Source organism: Tubulanus polymorphus, chromosome 10, assembly GCF_964204645.1.
Source record: "Tubulanus polymorphus chromosome 10, tnTubPoly1.2, whole genome shotgun sequence".
Classification (NCBI taxonomy): Eukaryota; Metazoa; Nemertea; class Palaeonemertea; order Tubulaniformes; family Tubulanidae; genus Tubulanus; species Tubulanus polymorphus.
In genome coordinates this window covers 8984212-9005835 of record NC_134034.1, presented here as the reverse complement: position 1 = coordinate 9005835, position 21624 = coordinate 8984212, and the positions used below count along the sequence as shown (strand labels likewise).

Below are 21624 nucleotides of genomic sequence, written 5' to 3'. Positions count from 1 at the left end.
TCGCGTGTCTGACAGGCTTACGGACATTCGTTGGTTACCTCTTTAATATTTTTGATTTCTTCTTATTCCGGTTATTTCATTCAGGGAAGAGTGATGAGATGGAATACGGACGCTATTGTGCAGCTCTTGTCGAATGTGCGTTGTAATTGCCCTAAAGCCGATAACGGTTCGTCGGCGAGCGCTTTGTTACGTAACGCGCCGATAAGCGATAACCAGCGAGATCGGGAATTGGAATCTCCGTAATAATTCAGTTGTTTCCGAATATCGGTTTTTCATCCCATAATAAACTTATATAATGATTCCTCTGTAAACTGGTTAAACTCAACACCTGATTTCCCCTCATCAATTTTAGTCAATCAACTTGTATTCACAATTGTCTTAAATTTAAGTGCCCCCTAGTTTGTCTCTTAACTGCTTCTCTTTAATCTGTTTTAGCGTGTAACTGTTTCTACGTTAATTTTCCTTTAGTTAGTATCATCTCTGATTACTTGAATTAGTCTCTTTGTCTCTGGATTGTATATATCTCTCATAATTTCTGTAGTATTCATTATTTCTGAAGATGACTATTAGGACATAGACGAAACGTTAAATAAACTACTAACATTTTTGGACTTTTTCATTATCATTGTGGGATTCTCTCTACATCGCTTCAGACGGATATAGTGTTTTATCAACCGTGATATCGGTTCTTTCCGCTGTATTAAAATGGCAACGGTTGTCAACGAAATCATAAATGATGACGATTTTGACGATCTATTATTTGATAGTGACGAATTGGTTCAGATCGATACGGAAATATTACGGGAATCCTCTGGATCAGGATCAACTAATTCGGCCGATTCTAGTGAGTGTTATTCCTTTTGAATCAATGAAATATCGGAATAGTTTCCACCTAATTGCAGGCACTTCATTCTTTCCTTTTCTTTTTCATATAGGTACTTCTCAGGCTCAGCTGACCAGAGACTGCGATCTGAACACGAGAAAACACACATACAGGTATTTTTTACATTTATGTTTATAATCAATACAATCCTTTTAGGTTATAAAATAATAAACGAATACAGAAAATAATATATAAACATAATATAAAAAATCCAGATAAGTACATGTTAAAATAATAATCATTATTATTATTTTCGCAGGAACACTATATATTTGGAAAAGGCTATGACTGAAGTGATTAACCATCGAGTATTTAAATTCAGTTCAAATGGAATGGCAGCAGTACATTATGGAAAATCGATCGATAAAATTTTGACTACAAATACGTCGCCGTCCAGACTTGGAATTAACCAGTCGTTTACATGTCCATTGTTTTAATTTGATAATCACAGGGACAGTTTTTTTAACGTTTTTGTTCTTACGCCATTTTTGTAATTTGACACGACACATATTACAGATATATATCGGGTACTGTTCAGTATCATCATCAAAATCAATGTTGAACAACTCCTTCACATGGCTTTTGAAATTATTTTTATCGATAGGACGACGATCCGGAGGTTTCGCATTTTTTCCACACAATCGACAAAGATCCATGACTAAAAACAAGAAAAGGTTAATTAAATGAGATTGCTGATACTATTTAGGCAACTTGGTTTATATGGGGGACAATAATTTGTAGGCCTAATGTAAGCGTTATTAAGTAACATTATTATGTAGTAAATACACATTTTAAAGATCATACTTCGTGTATATGTTTGTGTCGTAACATAGCAACATGACGTCAGAAACGAAAGCTGCGCGAGTCTGGGCCGAAATATTTGACATCTCCAAGGCCCAAATAACGCTAAACCCGGAATCGGAACGAACTGGCAAAAAATATGTTTAACACATAAAAACAGACTTTAATCACAATATAAATACTTAATGTTCCGATACCGGGTTTCGGAGATATAGAAGAATAAAAATACATACCTTTTTGGACAAATTTTACGAGAAGTTGTTGAATTTCAACCGATTTTCTAAAGAAAAATATATGTATACACAGCCACTTCCACGTTGTTCAATGAACTGCAGTGCGCATGCGTAGTATCGATCGCAGAACATTTATCGGGCTAAAACTATTGCGGGTTGTTCTGCGACCGAATCAAAGTTGATGTTGACTGGTGTTCAGCTGGTAACACACACTCGATAAGCGTAGCTTACTGCTGTTGCGGTAACCTTTGATGTACGGGCTGAATTGAATAGCCTACATCCGGCAATTAAAAGCGTCCGTATTTCATCTCATCACACTTCCCTGTTTCATTTAAGTATATTGCTGATCAGTTCATGTAACCAAAAGCTTCAATAAACAGATTTTGAATTGATCAAGTTTAAATCAAGGTCGTTGAGTCGCGGAGGGCTATTAGAATTATGTTCGTCTCAGAGAGAAGGCATCAGAACACACTTAGGTTAGTAGCTCGAAGATGCGTGGGGCCGGACCCCAAAAATAGTACCTAGGGTGAAGAAGAGGTCCCCCATAAATGTTGCCATAATTTCTGCAAATGGGATAGGTAACGAATTTCGGTTATATGTATGAAATCCATTGATCCTGAAAACAGATTGATTATGAAGAAATAAGGGATTCCCTGGACTTTTTTTGCTTGGAGTAAGGGTACCAAACACGGTGGGGGATTCCCTTAGATATTTGGCTCGGATGTACTGGCATACCTGTACTGGGATACCCCTCCTTTCTGAAGGTTTGATTATTTCAAAAGTTAGGTTGGGTATGTGGGGCGAAAACCACTTCAATGCGTAGCTAAGATGCTGGCCTATGAGCCATATGCAGGATTTCCCCTGAATTTACGCGCTTATATATGAACTAAACTCTCGAATTTCTTGTTTTTACTATTGGATATAGTAGATTTTGGAATAGTGGTCTGAGCTCTGACAGCCAATACAGCTAAAATAACAAATTTTGAAGTTTTGATGAAATTTCACAAATAATTTTTATCTTATACATCTTCTGCACATATGAGTCGTCTTGAGGCATTCATTGAGACCTAATTCGCTGATTTTAATCAGTTTCATGGTAGGATTTGGTTATATTTTTGCTTGTAGAAGGCTAGAATCGCAGATTTCGGTCAATTTTTAGGCATGAATCGTAAGATATTTTCTCGTAGGAGGCTCGGTCTAGGCTCATAAATTTATTTCATAAAGGCCATCCTTGCCCATGCAGAATAATCACATTAATTCAGCTTTCTTTGATTAAGTTAACTAGTTTGGCTGACTTTTTGGTGCCAGATACTGTCAGGAATTTAAGGGGTAGGGGAAATGCATATTTTCGTTGAAACCATGGCAACCGAAAGGACATTGTCAGAGGCCAGTTGTGATATTTTTCCTAAGTAGTACTGGTGACAACTACACATGTTATATAAAATTCGTCCCGGCCGAAGGCCTGTGGACGCAGTAGGGTGCATTCGAATTAGGCCTTCAGCGCAAGAAAACGCCAAATCTAAAGGTTTCAGCCAATTCGATGATGAAAATGGCATTTTTTTTTCAAAAAATGCTTAAAGATTGTGTTTCTGATTTTTATCCATAGCCATATATTTATATCCATCAGTGAAAAAAATCTATCAAGTATTCAGAAAATGTTGTATAAATATAGCTGCAAAGCAGCGATAACGGGTTTTCTGGATGCATATGATCGAAAGGAAAAATTAATTACCGGGTATTCGATGGAAAAAAATAAAATAAGATGATTTGGATATGATCGGAGCAATCCTCTTTTTGGTTGAATGGTCTAACCCCAGTATAGTCCCCGTGATTTGGAAATTCCCGGAGCCCTCCTTCATTTACTCACTAAATGACGTCACAAACTGTTATTTCGCCGGTGCTTGTTGTCTAACAATTCAATTCAATTCTTTATTTACAGTAACCTAATAAGTAATCTTAAGTTTCAAATAGGATGGAAAGTACATTCAGACAATCTGTTGGTTCAGAGAGACCGTTATTACAGTATCAATATATACATTTCGTTTCGAAGCTGTCAGTTGCCGAATCTGAATGAAGATGAATTTTATTTGGCGAAATCGGCGGAAAATATATAAAAATAATAATAATCAAGAGAATTTCAAGAGGGTTTTCGACGAAAGTCAGAAAACCCTAAATATAGCTGCAAAGCAGCGATAACGGGTTTTCTGGATGCATGTGATCGAAAGGAAAAATTAATTACCGGGTATTCGATGGAAAATATAAAATGAGATGATTTGGATATTATCGGAGCAATCCTCTTTTTGGTTGAATGGTCTAACCCCAGTATAGTCCCCCATGATTTGGAAATTCTCGGAGCCCTCCTTTATTTACTTACTAAATGACGTCACAAACTGTTATTTCGCCGATGCTTGTTGTCTAACAATTCAATTCTTTATTTACAGTAACCTAATAAGTAATTTTAAGTTTCAAATAGGATGGAATGTACATTCAGACAATCTGTTGGTTCAGAGAGACCGTTATTACAGTATCAGTTTATACATTTCGTTTCGAAGCTGTCAGTTGCCGAATCTGAATGAAGATGAATTTTATTTGGCGAAATCGGCGGAAAATATATAATAATAATGATAATCAACAGAATTTCAAGAGGGTTTTTCGACAAAAGTCAGAAAACCCTAATTATTTTATTCATATTTTGAAATGAATGTTTGACTTAGATGATATTGATAGAAAACTTGGATTTTGTCGCATACGCGCGATTTGTGCATTAGTATGTATTTCCATGTGTAATTGGCCGAGAGCTATTGTATTGCGTTGTATAACTAGGGTGTCTCCACTCTTTCTAAAACTGTACAAAAACCAATGCTATTCTTAAGTTTGGGTACTTGACAGGCATCAGACCACAATTAGGTTAGTAGCTCGAAGATGCGTAGGGCCGGACCCCAAAAATAGTACCTAGAGTGAAGAAGAGGTCCCCCGTAAATGTTGCCATAATTTCTGCAAATGGGATAGGTAACGAATTTCGGTTATATGTATGAAATCCATCCGAGAGACAGATTGATGATGAAATAAGGGATTCCCTGGACTTTTTTTGCTTGGAGTAAGGGTACCAAACACGGTGGGGGATTCCCTTAGATATTTGGCTCGGATGTACTGGCATACCTGTACTGGGATACCCCTCCTTTCTAAAGGTTTGATTATTTCAAAAGTTAGGTTGGGTATGTGGGGCGAAAACCACTTCAATGCGTAGCTAAGATGCTGGCCTATGAGCCATAAGCAGGATTTCCCCTGAATTTACGCGCTTATATATGAACTAAACTCTCGAATTTCTTGTTTTTACTATAGGATATAGAAGATTTTGGAATAGTGGTCTGAGCTCTGACAACAAACGACAGAAAAGTATCAGGTGATTATCGATAGCCTACTACGGTACACACAGTTGACAAAAAGTGTTAGGCCTGTGCCGGTTGGTGCGTACATTATGAGTTTTCCGGTTTGCTCGGCTACCCGTACTGGCGGGGTAGTCTAGAGAGGCCAATGAAAACTCCGGTTTGCTGAACCACCCCTCTTTGCGGGGATGCGGTATGATGTTTGATCTGACAGTTTCAAGTGGTTAATGGCTGTTTCAAGTGCTTACAACGATGCTAATTACTTCGTGGTACATGGTGGTTTAAAAAAAGATTTCATATTAATACGCTCACCGCGTGGGCTTCGTAGAAAGTCCACTACCTGTGACCTTCCCAAATTTTAATTGTCCTGTCCGATTTGGTTTCATCCAATTGAGAGACTGCCTTTTCCAGTTAGGGCATTTTTGGATCACGTCACTCCAGGAAATGACTTAACGCTCGGTTCCACATGTTTCATTTGAGCTATAGACCACAATGGTGACACCACGATGGTCAGTAACTGACCAATTGAGATATCCCCGAGTCTGAACACTTGACTTCGAATTTCGGAAATTTATCATGAGTAATTAGAAGATGGCGTTTTCAGGCCAGAGGACGAGAGGACGAGACACCACTCATCACCACAAGTAATTTTTTTCCCTAATAAATGGGAGACAGTGAGTTCCAACTAGAAAACAATAATGTCAATAAAAATCAATATTATTGTCAATATTGTAAAAAATACATCGATACATCTAATAAAACACGACATGAAAAAACTGCAAATCATATAAAAAATGTAATAGATTTTGAAACTCCAGAAAATTCCAATGAAAGAAAAGAACGATTAGAAAATATGAATGTGGATGAAATAAAATGTGAAGTTTGTAATGAATTTATAGTAAAAAGGAATTATAATAGACATCTCGAATCACAAAAACATTATAAAAATTTGAGTAATAATGTTTTAGGATTAGAATATTTTGATAATAAACCTCAACAAGTAAAAGAATCAACTTCAAAAACTAAATCCATTTCAAATAAACCTTACATGGAAAATGTTAGAAATTATATTGATTCACTAGAAATAAAAGATACAATTGAAATCTTAGAAACATTACATAGTAAAATTGGTCCTGCAGCTATTATATTTAGATTTTTTAAAGGTACAACAATAGAAGATTATAATAAATTTAATGAAATAATAGAAAAAATACTAGATTTGATAACAGATGTTGAATATCCAAAAATTAGTATCTCTGGGAAAGTAAGTTTTATAAAGTCAGAAGAAAAAATGGATTATAATATTCAAACACTCTCTGAAGAAATAATTTCAAAAACACAAATAAAAGAGAAGTTAGAAAAAATATTAAATGAATTTAAACGTCATATTGAAGAAAGATATTTTGAGGGTTCTGGCTTAACATTGAATGAAATTATATATTTAGATTTAAATGTTTATAATACAAAAAGGAATAAAACATCAAAAAGTAATAAAATGTTTAAAAATGATTCAAACTTTACAACAGAAAAGGATATTAAAGCATCATCTTATATTAAATTACCATTTACAACAAAAGCAGTAATAAATGTTCAAAATGAAGATAATAAATGTTTTCTATGGTCAATTATTAGTTGCTTACATCCAACAGAAGAACATGTTTATAGAATAACAGATTACCGGAAATATGAAACATTATATAAAATTGATCAATATCCAGTAACTATAAAAATGATACCCAAAATAGAAAAAATTAATAATTTAAAAATAAATGTATTCGAATTAATGCAATTACCAAAGACAAAAGGTGAAAATATTAAAGATTATACATTGGAAGCTTTATATTTAACAGAATATTATGATGATGAAAATGCTATAGATTTGTTATATTACAAAAAAGATGAAAATGAACATTATATGTGGTTAAAACAAATTGATTTATTCTTTAGAACAGAAAGTGATTTTAACAGCCATAAAATTTATCTATGTAGAAAATGTTTATCTAAATTTAGAACTGAGAATACATTATTAAAACATAAAGAATTATGTGATAATAAAGATTTTTGTAAATTAATAATGCCAACAGAAAAAGATTATAAATTGAAATTTACTAATCATAAATTTAAAAATATTGTTCCATTTGTAATTTATGGGGATTTTGAATCGTTGAATAAAGAATTAACTGATCAAGATAGAAAAGAAATATATAACAAAAAGCAATTATTTAAATCAATGGATAAAGGAAATGAATTAAATGAAGATATAATTCAAGACCCACCAATTATAAATACAATTAAAAAAGTTCATCAAAGAGCCGCTGCTTATGGAATTTATATAAAATCAAATTATCCCGAATTATATGAAAGTCAATATATTTCTTTTAGAGGTGAAAATGTAGTTAATGATTTTTGTGATAAAATGATTGAATTAGAAAGTGATTTTGCAAAATTATTAAACAAAAATAAAAGAATAGTTATGACAAAAGAAGATGAAATTGATTTTAATTATGCAACTCATTGTTGTTATTGTGAAAAACGTTTTTATTCATTTGATAAAAGAGTTAGAGATCATGATCATTTAAATTCAAAATATCGTGGAGCTGCTCATGAAGATTGCAATTTACAAGCTAAAAAAGTAAATTTCGTACCAATATTATTTCATAATTTATCAGGATATGATACCCATCTATTTATAAAACAATTATCGGGAAAATTGGGCGCAATTAATCAAGAAATAGAAGAATTTAATGCTATGAACGAAGCAAATGTAAGAAAATATGATTTTAAACTATTAGCTAAAACATCTGAAAATTATATTTCATTTCAATTTGGTTGCATTAGATTTTTAGATTCTTATAGATTTCTAGCAAGTTCATTAGATAATTTATCAAAATCATTAGTTGATAATGATTTTGTTATAACTCGATATTATTATCCAAATGACCAAGATTTTAAATTATTGAGATATAAAGGCGCAATTCCTTATTCATTTTATAAAACACATGATGATTTTAATGTAACAGAATTATTAAAAGATCAATTTTATGATAAATTAAAAGAGGAGTATGTGAAAGACAAAGTTTTTGATAGAACATTAAATATTTGGAACCATTTTAAGATGAAAAATCATGGCGAATTAGTTGATTTATATTTAAAATCAGATGTTATGATATTGGCTGACATATTTGAAAAGTTTAGAGAAGTTAATCTAAACCATTTTAATGTTGATCCTTGTTATTGCTACTCTAGTCCTGGTTTAACCTGGCAATGTGGTTTAAAATATACAAATGTAGAATTAGATTTATTAAAAGAACCAGATATGGTTTTATTATTTGAAAAATCAATTAGAGGTGGAATTAGTGGTGTTATGGGAGATAGGTATTTTAAAGCAAATGATGAATATAAATTATTATATATTGACGCCAATAATTTATATGGTTGGGCAATGATGCAACCTCAACCATATAAAAATTTTATATTAACAGAAGTTGAAAATGATGATAAAACTGATTGGGAAAGCGCAATTGCGAGTTTAAAAGATGAAGCACCAATTGGTTATTTCTTTGTAGTTGATTTAGAATATCCTGAAAATATAAAGTTTAAAACAAGAAACTTACCTTATTGCCCAGAACATTTAACTGTAGATGATAGTTATTTAAGTGAATACCAGAAGAAAATAAAACCGAAAGATCATGTTTTTACAGAAAAATTAATACTTACTCAAAATAATAAATACAATTATATTGTTCATTATAGAATGTTAAAATTTTATCTAAAACAAGGAATGAAATTAAAGAAAGTACATAGATATATTGAATTTAATCAATCGAAGTGGTTAGAAAAATATATAGATTTCAATACTCAACAGAGAACAATATCAAAAACTGATTTCGAAAAAGATTGTTTTAAATTGATGAATAATAGTTTTTATGGAAAAACTTGTGAGAATATTCGTAATAGAAACGACATTGAATTAGTAAATAATTATGAAAGATTAAGGCATTTACAATCAAGTCCTAGACATCTAGGAAATAAAAGATTCGAAGATTATTTAACAGCGGTAAAATTGAAAAGAACATCCATGAAATTTAATAAACCCATTTTCATTGGTTCAACAGTTTTAGAAGTTTCAAAATTATTAATGTACGATTTTTATTATAATGTATTACAACCCCATTTTGGGGAAAAACACATTGAAATATTATATTTTGATATTGACGCGTACATACTAAAAATAAAGACAAATGATATAACAAAAGACTTAAAAACATTGAAACATTATTTCGACTTTAGCAATTACCCTAAAGATCATGAATTGTTTAGTAATGATAATAAAAAGATTCCTGGTAAGTTTAAAGATGAATTAGGAGGTGATGAAATGATTGAATTTGTTGGGATAAGAAGTAAAATGTATAGTTACAGAACAAAAGATCATGAAGCTAAAAAGTTAAAAGGAATAACAAAACATGTGGTTGATAAACATATAGAATTTCAAGATTATATAAAGTGTTTATATAAATCAATTTTAATGAAACACAAAATGAATTGTTTAAGATCAGAAGATCATGAGATGTACATTAATGAAGTTGAAAAAACTAGTTTAAATCCATTTGATGATAAAAGGCATATTTTAGATGATGGTATAAAAACATTACCTTATGGTCATTAAAACATAAAATCAATATCATCATACTCGAAATCACTATTAGCTTCTTCATTTTCATTTAATTGTTCAGGTTCTTCTTCCATTCCATTTTTCTCATTTAAATAAAGTTCTATCTTGTTCCACATTTCATCTCGCTCTCTTTGTTTCTTTTTGTTTGTTAATTCATCAAATGGAATTATAATATCTAGGTTTAAATAATTTACAATCTTATTTAAAAAAAATTCATAATTTATTGAATCTGTTATTCTATTTTCCAAATGATACATTAATATTTGTTTAAATATTTTTTTTATATTTTCCATATCTTCTTCTGTTAATTTAGGTTTTTCATAATAATCGTTAAATAATAAATATAAATACATTTTCTTTTCTTTTGTGTTAAATGTTGGTGGAATAATTGTTTTTATAATATCTTTTTTAGTTATTTCACCATTTTTATTTTCTATTATTTTCATTTTTTCAAGCCATTGCATATATTCTGGTGTATGATCTTCTATAGAAAATATTTTAAAAATTTCATCAAGATAATTTAATTTTGGATCTATAAGAAAATTTCTAGTTTTTTCTTCACCCCATAAATTCTTTTGCCATCCACAATCAACACAAAATAACACAGTACCTTCTTGCCTTAAGGTCGCATAACTACATTGTGGGCATTTTTGTTTATAATTTATTGGTAATAGATCTTCATTAAGCTCTTGGTATTTTCTTACGTTTTCTTTATGTTTTATTGTTCTATTATGTAGATTTGAATTACTTGTTGTAATAATCAATTTACAATATTTACAATAATATGTTTTTCTTGTTAATTCATTATATTGTTTTTCTAACTTTTCAACTGTTTCTTCATTATCTGGTAACGTTTTCTCATATTTTATTTTTTCTAATAAATTATTTTTTCTTTCATTGAATTCAGTTTCAAATTTATTAGAAATTTTATCTATGTGTGCTTTACAAAATTGATGATTCTCCCAATCTTCTATATTGTCAGGGCTATATTTTACTTGACAAGGCTCACAGAAATTATTCTTTACATTATTCTTGTTATAAAATAAAAAAGGTCTTTTCCAAATAACTTCAGGTTCAACTTCAGCAGAATTATTACCAACATTAGCCGTTGCGCCATTAATTCTACACTTCTCTGAATGTTTTTTAACATAATTTCTTGAGAATAATTGATTACATTTTGGACAGTTTATTTTAGGGGGTTTATAATTTTCATCATGTTTTTTCATATGTCGAGCCTTATTACTTTTTCTTAGAAGTTCACCACAAATTTCACATTCTATCTTCTCTTCCATTTATTAAGGAAAAATTTTATTAAAATTAATTTTTAGTGATGAGCGGTAATTTTTTTATGTTATAAATAATGGTAGAATTAAAAGAATACAGAATATTTGTAGATTCTAGAAGGCTTACAAATTATAAATCTCATAATTTATTAGTACAATTAGATAGAGAATTTAAGAATTGTGTAGATTTAAAATTAGTAAATATAAGTTTATGTAATTCTTTTCATAATATATCAAATAAAAGTCTTGATCATTTAGCTTTTAAAATTCATGTTAGAAATTTGAATAAATGGTTTCATCTTTATCTAAAACCAGGATTATATAATTTAGAAACATTAGCGCAAGAAATTAATAGAAGAGCTCGTTTAAAAATGGGTGCAGCTGCTAGATTTGAAATTAAATTTATCAAAAATGATAGTTCGAATAAAATAAGAATAAAGTTAACTAATGAACAACATAGATTTCTAGTAAGAAAACCTTTAGCTAAACTGTTTGGAATTCTCCCGGATAGAGATTATTCAAGTATCGAAACTTATACAAATTTAATGACTTTTACACACTTTTATATTTATTGCAATTTAATCGATCCTACAAAAACATTCGAAGCAACTAAAGATATAACTTGTAATTCTAGTATATTAAACATTTTACCATTGAAGAATGTTAAACAATTTGGAACGCAAATAAATTATAATTTAGCTGAATGTGATTTCAAACCTTGTATTCCTCAATTTAATAATTTTAAATTAGAAATAAGAAATCATAATGGATACTTAATTGATTTAAATAATTTCCCTGTAATTTATGAATTAGTTATAAGATGTAAAGAGTAATTTTTTCATTATATAAATGAATATAACTGTTGGACCGAGTATATGTTTTGGTTTTGATTTTAAACGTGAGAAAGAAATGAAATTTAATATGAATGATGTAATTACACATATCAAAAATATTGCATTTTCTAATGAAACAACATTTGAGTATGAAACAACAATAGATAAAGAAACTTTTAATGTAGAAAAGATTACTAATTTAATTAGAGAATCTTTAAGATTTTATGAATTAGATGAAGATTTTATCATCGATGATATCAAAAAAATAATAATTGAAATATATACAAATGAAACTAGTAATGAAATAAATGTTGAAATAATCATCACTAAGTTAACTAAATATTTTGATGATAGTAATTTTTTTGATAAATAAATGAGTGATAATAAGTGGATAATAACTGGATTATATAATGGCGCATTACTATCAGTTGGAACGGTTGGTTATTCAATGGTATTAAAAAAAGTATTCAAAATGGGAAGTGTTAATGTTGATAGATTTGATATAAATGATATTTTGAAATTAACGTTAGCAGTTACTTTATCTAATTTAACTATTGATTATTTGGAAAAACAAAAATATATTCCTCCCATATAAGAAGTGTGTAATTTTTTTTGCTAAATAAATGGCTTCTGCAATTATAACTATTATAGGATCGGCAATTGTTAACGCTTTAGCATTTACTGGTGGTGGTTATTTATTTAAACATATTGATAAAAATAGTTCATTAGGAGAACAAAGAAGACATAACTTAGCGTTAGAGAAATACAATAAAGCTGCAGAAGAATATAGAGAAAAGAGGCAAAACTATATGGATTACATCAATAAAGAATTATATGATCAGAAGATTTCACATAGAGATTTTCAATCAGTTGATGATGCAATGAGTTTATATAACGCAGTAACAAATAAAGAAAAATTACATCTATACAAACCTAAATTATCAGATTATTATACCCCAAGTAAAGAACAACAGAAATATGAAATAATATGGATTTTAGGTGGAACTGTTATTGTTATATTTATTGCTTATAAGTTTACTAATTAGTAATTTTTATTCTAAATAAATGGAAGATAAAGTTGATAGTATTGATATTATTCCTCATGATATAAATAAAACTAAATTAAAAACATATTTAGAAAAACAAATATTAGAATTTGAAAGTGACTTAAAGATAAAAAAGAAAAAATATTTAAAAAGTAAAATTATATATTATTTGATTATAAGTGGTTCGGTTACAATTAGTTCTGTAATAACATTTCTAGCAATATTTAGTCCATTAACACCTTTAGCTATATCAATTGGTGTATTAGGATTAAGTTCAAGTGTTTTAACTGGTATAAGTTCAAAATTAAATATAAAAAGTAATAAAGAAAAAATCAAAACTAATATATAAGAAATTAATAAATTAAAGAACACACTAGATTATATAATAAGTTTAAATGGTCATATAACAGTTGAAGAACAAGATAAATTATTAAAAGAATTAATAAATTATTAATTTTTTAATTATATAAATGGGGTTTCCAAAAGCTTTCCAATATAATAAATCAATTAAATATAATATTCCAGCAATAGATTTTAAGAAAAACATTACATATAAAAATATAGTTTTAAATTCATTAACTAATTTAGAAATTTATGTTAATGAATCACAGTTTTTTATTTCTAAAATGGAAAATATATTTAATACATATGAAGTTACTTTTACTCGAGATGAATATCATATATATAAAGTAAAATCTAATATGAAGTATTGGCAGAACCAATTAGATTTTGCTGTTTATTGTGCAACAACAGGATGTGGAATAAGTTGGAATGATCATTTAAATAACTTAGATAAAAATTTGAAGTATTCTGATTTAAAATTAATTCACACAATATTTAGATTTCACACATATTTTCAAATCAGAATAATATTAAATGAATTAGAATGTCCTTTACCCGGGTCTAAATATTTTAAAGAATTGGATAATAATATTAATATATCCAAGTTTTATAAAATATGTAATGAATTTAATATAAATATTAATTCCGATTTTAGAGCGCATGGTAAATTGCAAGGTGTTGGTGAAGAGTTTGAAATAAAAAGAATTGATTATATGCATAGAATTTCAGCTTATCATAATTATAAAATTGATAATAATAATGGTTGGGTTAATTTCATTTTAGAAAATGGTGAAGGTTTTACAAAATCAGGTATACAAAGAATAAATCAATCTATTAGAATTTATTTGATATGTATTCTAGGCGCTCAAGTTGAAACAAGATCCCCAATAATTGGAAATGATAACACTTCATTCGATGCGCAGAAACAGTTTAAAGTTTTATTTGAAGATTCCATACATGATGATAAAAATAGATCGATTCCAGAAAACATTATAAGATATCAAAATTATTTAGATTAATCTCATGTAAGACTAAATTATTGTATAGGCCCTAATCTATTAATTATTTCTAATGATTTAGTATTAAAGATGGGAAATATAATTGGTTATAATAATCTAATTAAAACTGCAACAATAAATAATTCATTTGGATTAAATGATATAAATAAAAAGATTATTACTGCTCCAAAATTAATGGAAGGTGAAAAAAATAAAAAACATATTCAATCAACTGAAACTAAAACTAAGAATATTAAATTGGATAATGATTCCAAAATAAAAGATTACAATACTACAGAAAATAATAGAACTAATAAAATTCAACATGATATAATTAAACTAAATGATGATAATAAATCCCATGAAAATACTAAATTAGCTATAACTTGTATAGGAATTGTAATCGGAGGAATGTTATATTTTAAATTTTAATTTTTTTATTATATAAATGGATGTAGAAGGTGGAGAAGATTATGAAATGGGAGAAATGGGAAATGATAATGAAGGATATATTGATGATGAACCACGATCCGATTTTAATGAAACTAATATTGATAATAATGATGAATCAGCATATAATTCTAATTTAACTACACCTCAATATATTGATAAAACACGTTCAAAGATAAGTATTGAAAATGAAGTACCAGAAATAACAGAAAAAGAATACAATTATAATGAAATTATTCATGAATTTAAACCAATATTAAAAAGATCTGGTTTCAATATAACAAATAAAGGTATGAATTATTTAGTAAAAGATTTAAAATATTTAAATGGTGATTATTATTGGAAATTGAAAGGCGACTATTATTTTAAGATTTCAAATCTTAAAAGTAGCGATAAAATAATAACACAATCAACTTTTAATTTATTTAAACCAGATAGAATTAAGAAAATCATTGATGATGTTATAACTGATGTTACACAAGAAGAAAGAGATTATAATATAAAAGAATTTAAACAAAGAAATGCTAAATTTTTTGAGATAATTAATGAAAATTTAAGACAAAAAAAAATTCCTAAAGAAGTTATTAATTCCAAAACTAGTAAACCTAATTCAAGAGAAGTTCAAACTGAAAAACTTTTACCAAATGGATTACTTGATGCAACAGATCAACAATTAGAAGATTTAAATATATTTTCTGATGAAGCAATTAGAGAAATTATTAGTATAAGAAATGAAGCTGATAAAATTGTACATAATAAAAGTATAAGAGATCAAAAAATTAGAACTTTAGAAAAAGAATTAACTGATAAAAATAAAGAAATAGAACAATTAAAGTCTGATTTAGATCATCAAGTAATTGATGAAATAGAATATAGGCAAAAAGAATTTCGTTTAGAAAAAGAAAAAGATGATTTAAAATATAACATAGAATTACAAAAAGAAGAAATTAAATCATTATTAAAATCATATGATTATAATATTGATAGATTAAAAGATGTTTTTAAAAGATTTCTAATAAAACCAGATTCTAGAATATCATTGAAAGATAGAATAAAGTTATTATTCAAATTAGAAGGAATAACAATTCTTTCAATTCTAACAGCTGTAACTATGTTATTTACAACAATTGGTTTAGCTATATCAAATGCTTTGAAATCTACTCCTACTCCCAATAAACCGGATAAACCCCCGAATGATAATAATTCTATACAAGATAAAGTTAAAGATGGTTTAAAGAAATTAGCAAAATATTTATGGGAACTATCAAAGAAATCTGCTGCAGCTTTACCAGGAGTTATTGCTTCAATTGTTGGTTTTATATTGAAATCTGCAGGAAACATTATTAACTTTGCTGCTGAACATATTATTTTATTTTTAATCACAGTTGTAAGTGCTATTATTTTTGGTTTAGTGAATATGATAAAAAATAAATAATTAATTTTTTTGTTTAATAAATGAGTGGGAGTTATATAAGTCCTTCTAAGATTTCTAGAATATCTAATGCTATTAAAGCAGAAAGATCACATCATATAATTACTCATAACCCTTCAAATATTAATCCCGATGAAATTTTATATGTTAGAATTCCTCGATTAACACAAAATACTTTTTATGTTCCAAACAGTATTTATTTATCAGCCGATATAAAAGTAATCGGTAATAATAATAATTATGTCGTTGATAATGTTGGAAGATATTTGATTAAAAAGTTAACAATAAAGATTGGTCCAGAAACAGTTTTCTCATTAGATGATTATAATTTATTTATGCATTATAAAGATTTATGGTTAACTAAAGAAAACAGAAATAATATGATATTTCAAGGAATCCAATCAGAAAACCAAAATAAATTAAGATCAGAAGCTAATAGCGCAATATTAACAAATGATGTAGATAAATTGATAAAAAGTATATATGGAAGCAAATATAAAATTCCATTAGATATTGAATTGATAAATAATAATGCACCTTTATATAAATACGCAATTCAAGAAGATATTATATTTGAGATAACATTTGCTCCTGTAAATGAAATTGTATTATCTAGCGTTGTTAAAGATATGAGTTATAAATTATCGAATATATGTTTAGAATATGATACAGTAACTGATGAAAATATTGCAAGTATAATTCAAACTCAATACAATCAAGGGTTTTCATTATTATATGATTATATTGATAAATTTAAAACTGTAACTATTAATGCAAATGATGAAATAATTAATGAGAATATTAACTTTCCTAGAAGATCTATTAAAGGTATATTAATATTTTTTACCATTGGAACGTATACTAATGGCGCAATAAATGTTGACAATTATTATAATCCTGAAATAACAAAAGTAGAAATAACTATCGAAGGTATAGCGAATAAAATATTTTGCCAAGGAATGAGAATGATTGATCAATGGCCAGAAATTAGAAAACATTTTATGAACGAAAAAGTGAAATCATCTGAAAATTGTAATATTAATCAAATTGATTATTATACTGGTAATAAATATGCATTATGGTTAGATTTTAGAACAACTGAAGATAATTCATTACATGGTTCTGGAAAAAAACTACAGAACACTAAAGATGGAATACAATTATTCATGAAAAAGTTAAAAGTTCATTTAAAAAGTTCATTTAAAATGCATATTTATATTATATCTGACGCACAATTAAATATTGTAAATTCACAATTAGATAGTGTTCAATATTAGAAATATAAAGTTAAAATTAAGGATATATAAATGAGTGGTAAAAAAACTCCTAATACTAAAGAACAATATTTAAGAAATTTATATTACAACCCTGAGAGTTCGGTTGCTTATTCTTCTACTAAAAATATATGGCGTAAAGTAAAACAAGATAAATTAGATAAGATAATCCCACAAAATTTAGTTAAATACAAAGATATAAATGAATTTATGTTAGAACAACCAACATATACAACACATAAAAAAATTGTTAGAAAATATAAAACTCGTAAAACTATGGTAAGTTATGTAGATCAACAGTGGCAAGGAGATTTAATTGATATGAAAAATCTTAAAAAAGATAATAATGATTATTGGTGGATATTGAATATAATTGATATTTTTAGTCGTTATGTATGGAGCTTCCCGCTTTATAGAAAAGATGCTGCACAAAAATCACATGTTTTACGAAAATTTCTTTCAGGTGGTAAACTAAAACCAGAAAAAATTCAATTTGATGATGGAAAAGAATTTGATAATTCATTAGTTCATAGACTTTTAGATTTTCATAATATTAAATATTTTTCAACAAAATCGGATAAAAAAGCAGCAGTTGTTGAACGATTTAATAGAACATTGAGAACAAGAATATCAAAATATTTCACAGCAAATAATACTTATAAATGGATTGATGTTTTACCAAAATTTATAGAAGGATATAATAATTCTTATCATTCTTCTATTGGAATGAAACCTATTGATGCTAGAAAACCTGAAAATGCTGAAATTGTTTGGAATAATTTATATGGAGCATTTCTTGTAGATGATTTTGGTGAACCTAAATTTAAAGTTGGTCAAAATGTTAGAATTTCTAAGTATAAAAAGATATTTGACAAAGGATACGATCGAAATTTTACTAGAGAAATATACAAAATAAAAAAGGTAATAACAACAAACCCATATGTCTATAAATTAGAAGATTTAGATGGTGAAGAAGTTGATGGCTACTTTTACGAAGAAGAATTAAGTTTAACTACTGAAAATCTAGAACAAGAATATAAAATTGAAAAAGTACTAAAAACAAAAACTGTTAAAAGAAAAGAATATTCTTTAGTAAAATGGGTTGGATGGCCAGATAAATTCAATGAATGGATATTATCAAGTAAAATTAAAAATATATAAATGAATAAGGAATTATTCATATTTGAGCCTCATAATATGTTAATTTCTGGTGTAACAAATTGTGGTAAAACACACTTCATATTAAATTTACTAGAAACTGTTTACAAAAACTATTTTGATAATATAGTATTATTTTGTCCAACATATGAATTTAATCAAACTTATGATAGAAATATTACTAGAAATAATAAATTTATTATATTAGATCCTAAAACAGTAAAAGAAAATTTAGATAATTGTATAAAAATAGCAATTGATATTTATAAAGGATCAAATACATTATTTATCATAGATGATTGTGCTAATCTACATGATTCAAAAGTTAGAGAAAGTGAGTTATGTTATTTAGCTTTTTCTGGCAGACATTTTGGGATAACAACTTGGGTTTTAAATCAAAAATATAATTCAATTGTTAAAGACTTTAGAGAAAACATTAGATTTCTAGTTTTATTCTACAATAAAGATAGAAAATCGATGAAAAATGCACTTGAGGAAAATGATATTATTCCACATGATTTACATAATGAATATATGGATAAGTTGAAAAATATTAAAAGATCAAAATTACTATTTAGATTACAACACCCATTTAAATATGAATTTATTTAAATTCAACTAGCTTGTTAATCTAGTTGAATTCTAGTTATTAGTAGTTGTAACAAAAATCAAATAGATTTAACAATATTTTAACTAGCTTGTTAATCTAGTTTAATTCTAGTTACATTCTAGTTGAATTCTAGTTGTTAGTAGTTGAAACAAAAATCAACTATAATGTAACTAGAAATAAACAAAAACAACAATATTTCAACTAGCTTGTTAATCTAGTTGAATTCTAGTTAAATTCTAGTTGAATTCTAGTTGCAACAACACAACTAATTTGTTTGTTATATAAATGGGAGGTGAAAAGAAAATAAAATCTAAAAATGGTGATGTTCCAATTGAAAAAACTTTAGATGATTTAGGAATAACAGAAACAAAATTAACTCCAGATGATGGTGCTTTAAATAATGTTACAACAAATAATAATTATGAATATTATCTTTATTGTAAACATCAATTAGAAATATTAATAGCATCTGGAAAATGTAAAAATTTTGTCAGTAAAAATTTAACTTATAATGAATTAGACACAATGAAATCAGATGAAATTATTAGATTATTTAAGATTTATGAAGCCGCGAGAACAGCTAGAATTAATGACGCGATATCAGAAAATGTAGTAAAAGGTTATAGTAAATTATGTAATTATATACTACCAATTGAAGATGAAAATAGATTATATTCCGATTTAAAAAATGATTATTTAGTTATGACTGAATTAAATAAATGGATTGGATATTTATCATTTCAATTAGGTGGATTTATGACATTATTGTCAACCGGGGTTATAACATTTTCAAATATTGAAAGTAAAAATATTTCTATAATAAATGAGCGAGGTGAAAGAAGTGAAGAAAAAACCGAGAACTCAGAAACAAATTGAATGGTCTCGGCAATTAGGAATTAAATCACAAGAATATAAAAAAGCTGTAAAAGAAAAAATAAGTAATAAAAATGTTAATAAAAATGGTGAAAATATTGTTATTTCTACTCCTTCTGATAGTAGAATATTTGATAAATATTTATATTGTTATTTCTACTCCTTCTGATAGTAGAATATTTGATAAATATTTATATTTTACAGTTGGATTTGTAATTGTATTCATTTTGATTGGGTGTAATTGGTATAAGAAATCAAATAAAATTCATGATATTAGTAATTCTGAACCAACTGCTATCAAAAATGAAAGTACTTCTGAAATTCCAAAATTTATAATAAAAAAAATGGATTAATATTTTAGAAAAAAACAAAAAAATAATTAAATATCTCACTGTGGGGCAATTAAATTATCCAGATAAGTCATTTCGGATCCTTGATATCAAATTCCTCAACGTATCGTTCATTATTTGGATTATTGTTCCATAATTCAATAAATTTTTTTGTTTTTTCCAGTTGATCTAAATATAATTTCATATCTAGTTTGTTAGATTTAATTATATTTTCTTTCTTTTCTAAAGGTCTTAAATTTCTCCAGTTCCAGATTAGCTTCTTATCATATTCATCATTCATATCAAATTTAGAAATCGGCAACACATGATCAATATGAAAGTATTCACCATAATTATCTATATTCATTTTATTGTCGAATTGATATATTATCCATGATTTGAGAAATTCATCTGAACAACCCAACAAATTAGATAGTGTTTCTGAATGTGTTTCTTTGTTGAATAATTGCGTTAATCTAGACCGTAAACATTGTTTTAATCTAAAATTAAGATCTGTTTTATATTTTTCTCTCATGTATTCTGTCATATAATCATTGTAAGCTTCTCTATTATCTTCTCGGTATTGTTTGGTATATAGTTTAGCACAAGTTTTACAACAATTTTGAAAACCATCTTTGCTAATCTTACGCTTACTAAATTCTATTAAAGCTAATTTATCTAATTCACATTTAGAACACTTCTTGTAGTATATGTTTATAACACCAGTGTTATTTGTAATATTGATAGTTTGTAGTTGTTCTAGTTCCATTTATTAGGAAAAAAAATTACTTGTGGTGATGAGTATGAAAAAAAATAATTGAATATCTCACTACTTTTGTCTATCTATGTGGAGCAATTAAATTGTCCAGATAAGTCATTTCGGATTCTAGATATTCATTATTTTTATTAATTTATTTTTTTTAAAATTTAATCAACAATTTCTAAATCATGATGACCGTCTTCATTTTTCCCATGATATATTATTTTAAATCCTACTAAATCTTTCAATTCCTCCATACTC

The 21624-nt window shown here is 27.4% G+C and overlaps 1 protein-coding gene across 1 annotated transcript; it reads left to right on the top strand.

The window, feature by feature from the left end:
- Nucleotides 1–705: 705 nt before the first annotated feature.
- Nucleotides 706–1320, top strand: LOC141911567 (uncharacterized). The gene is made up of 3 exons (XM_074802554.1): nt 706–844; nt 936–996; nt 1143–1320. Exons 1-3 carry the CDS (start codon nt 706–708, stop codon nt 1318–1320), a joined length of 378 nt encoding a protein of 125 aa, XP_074658655.1.
- Nucleotides 1321–21624: the final 20304 nt, after the last annotated feature.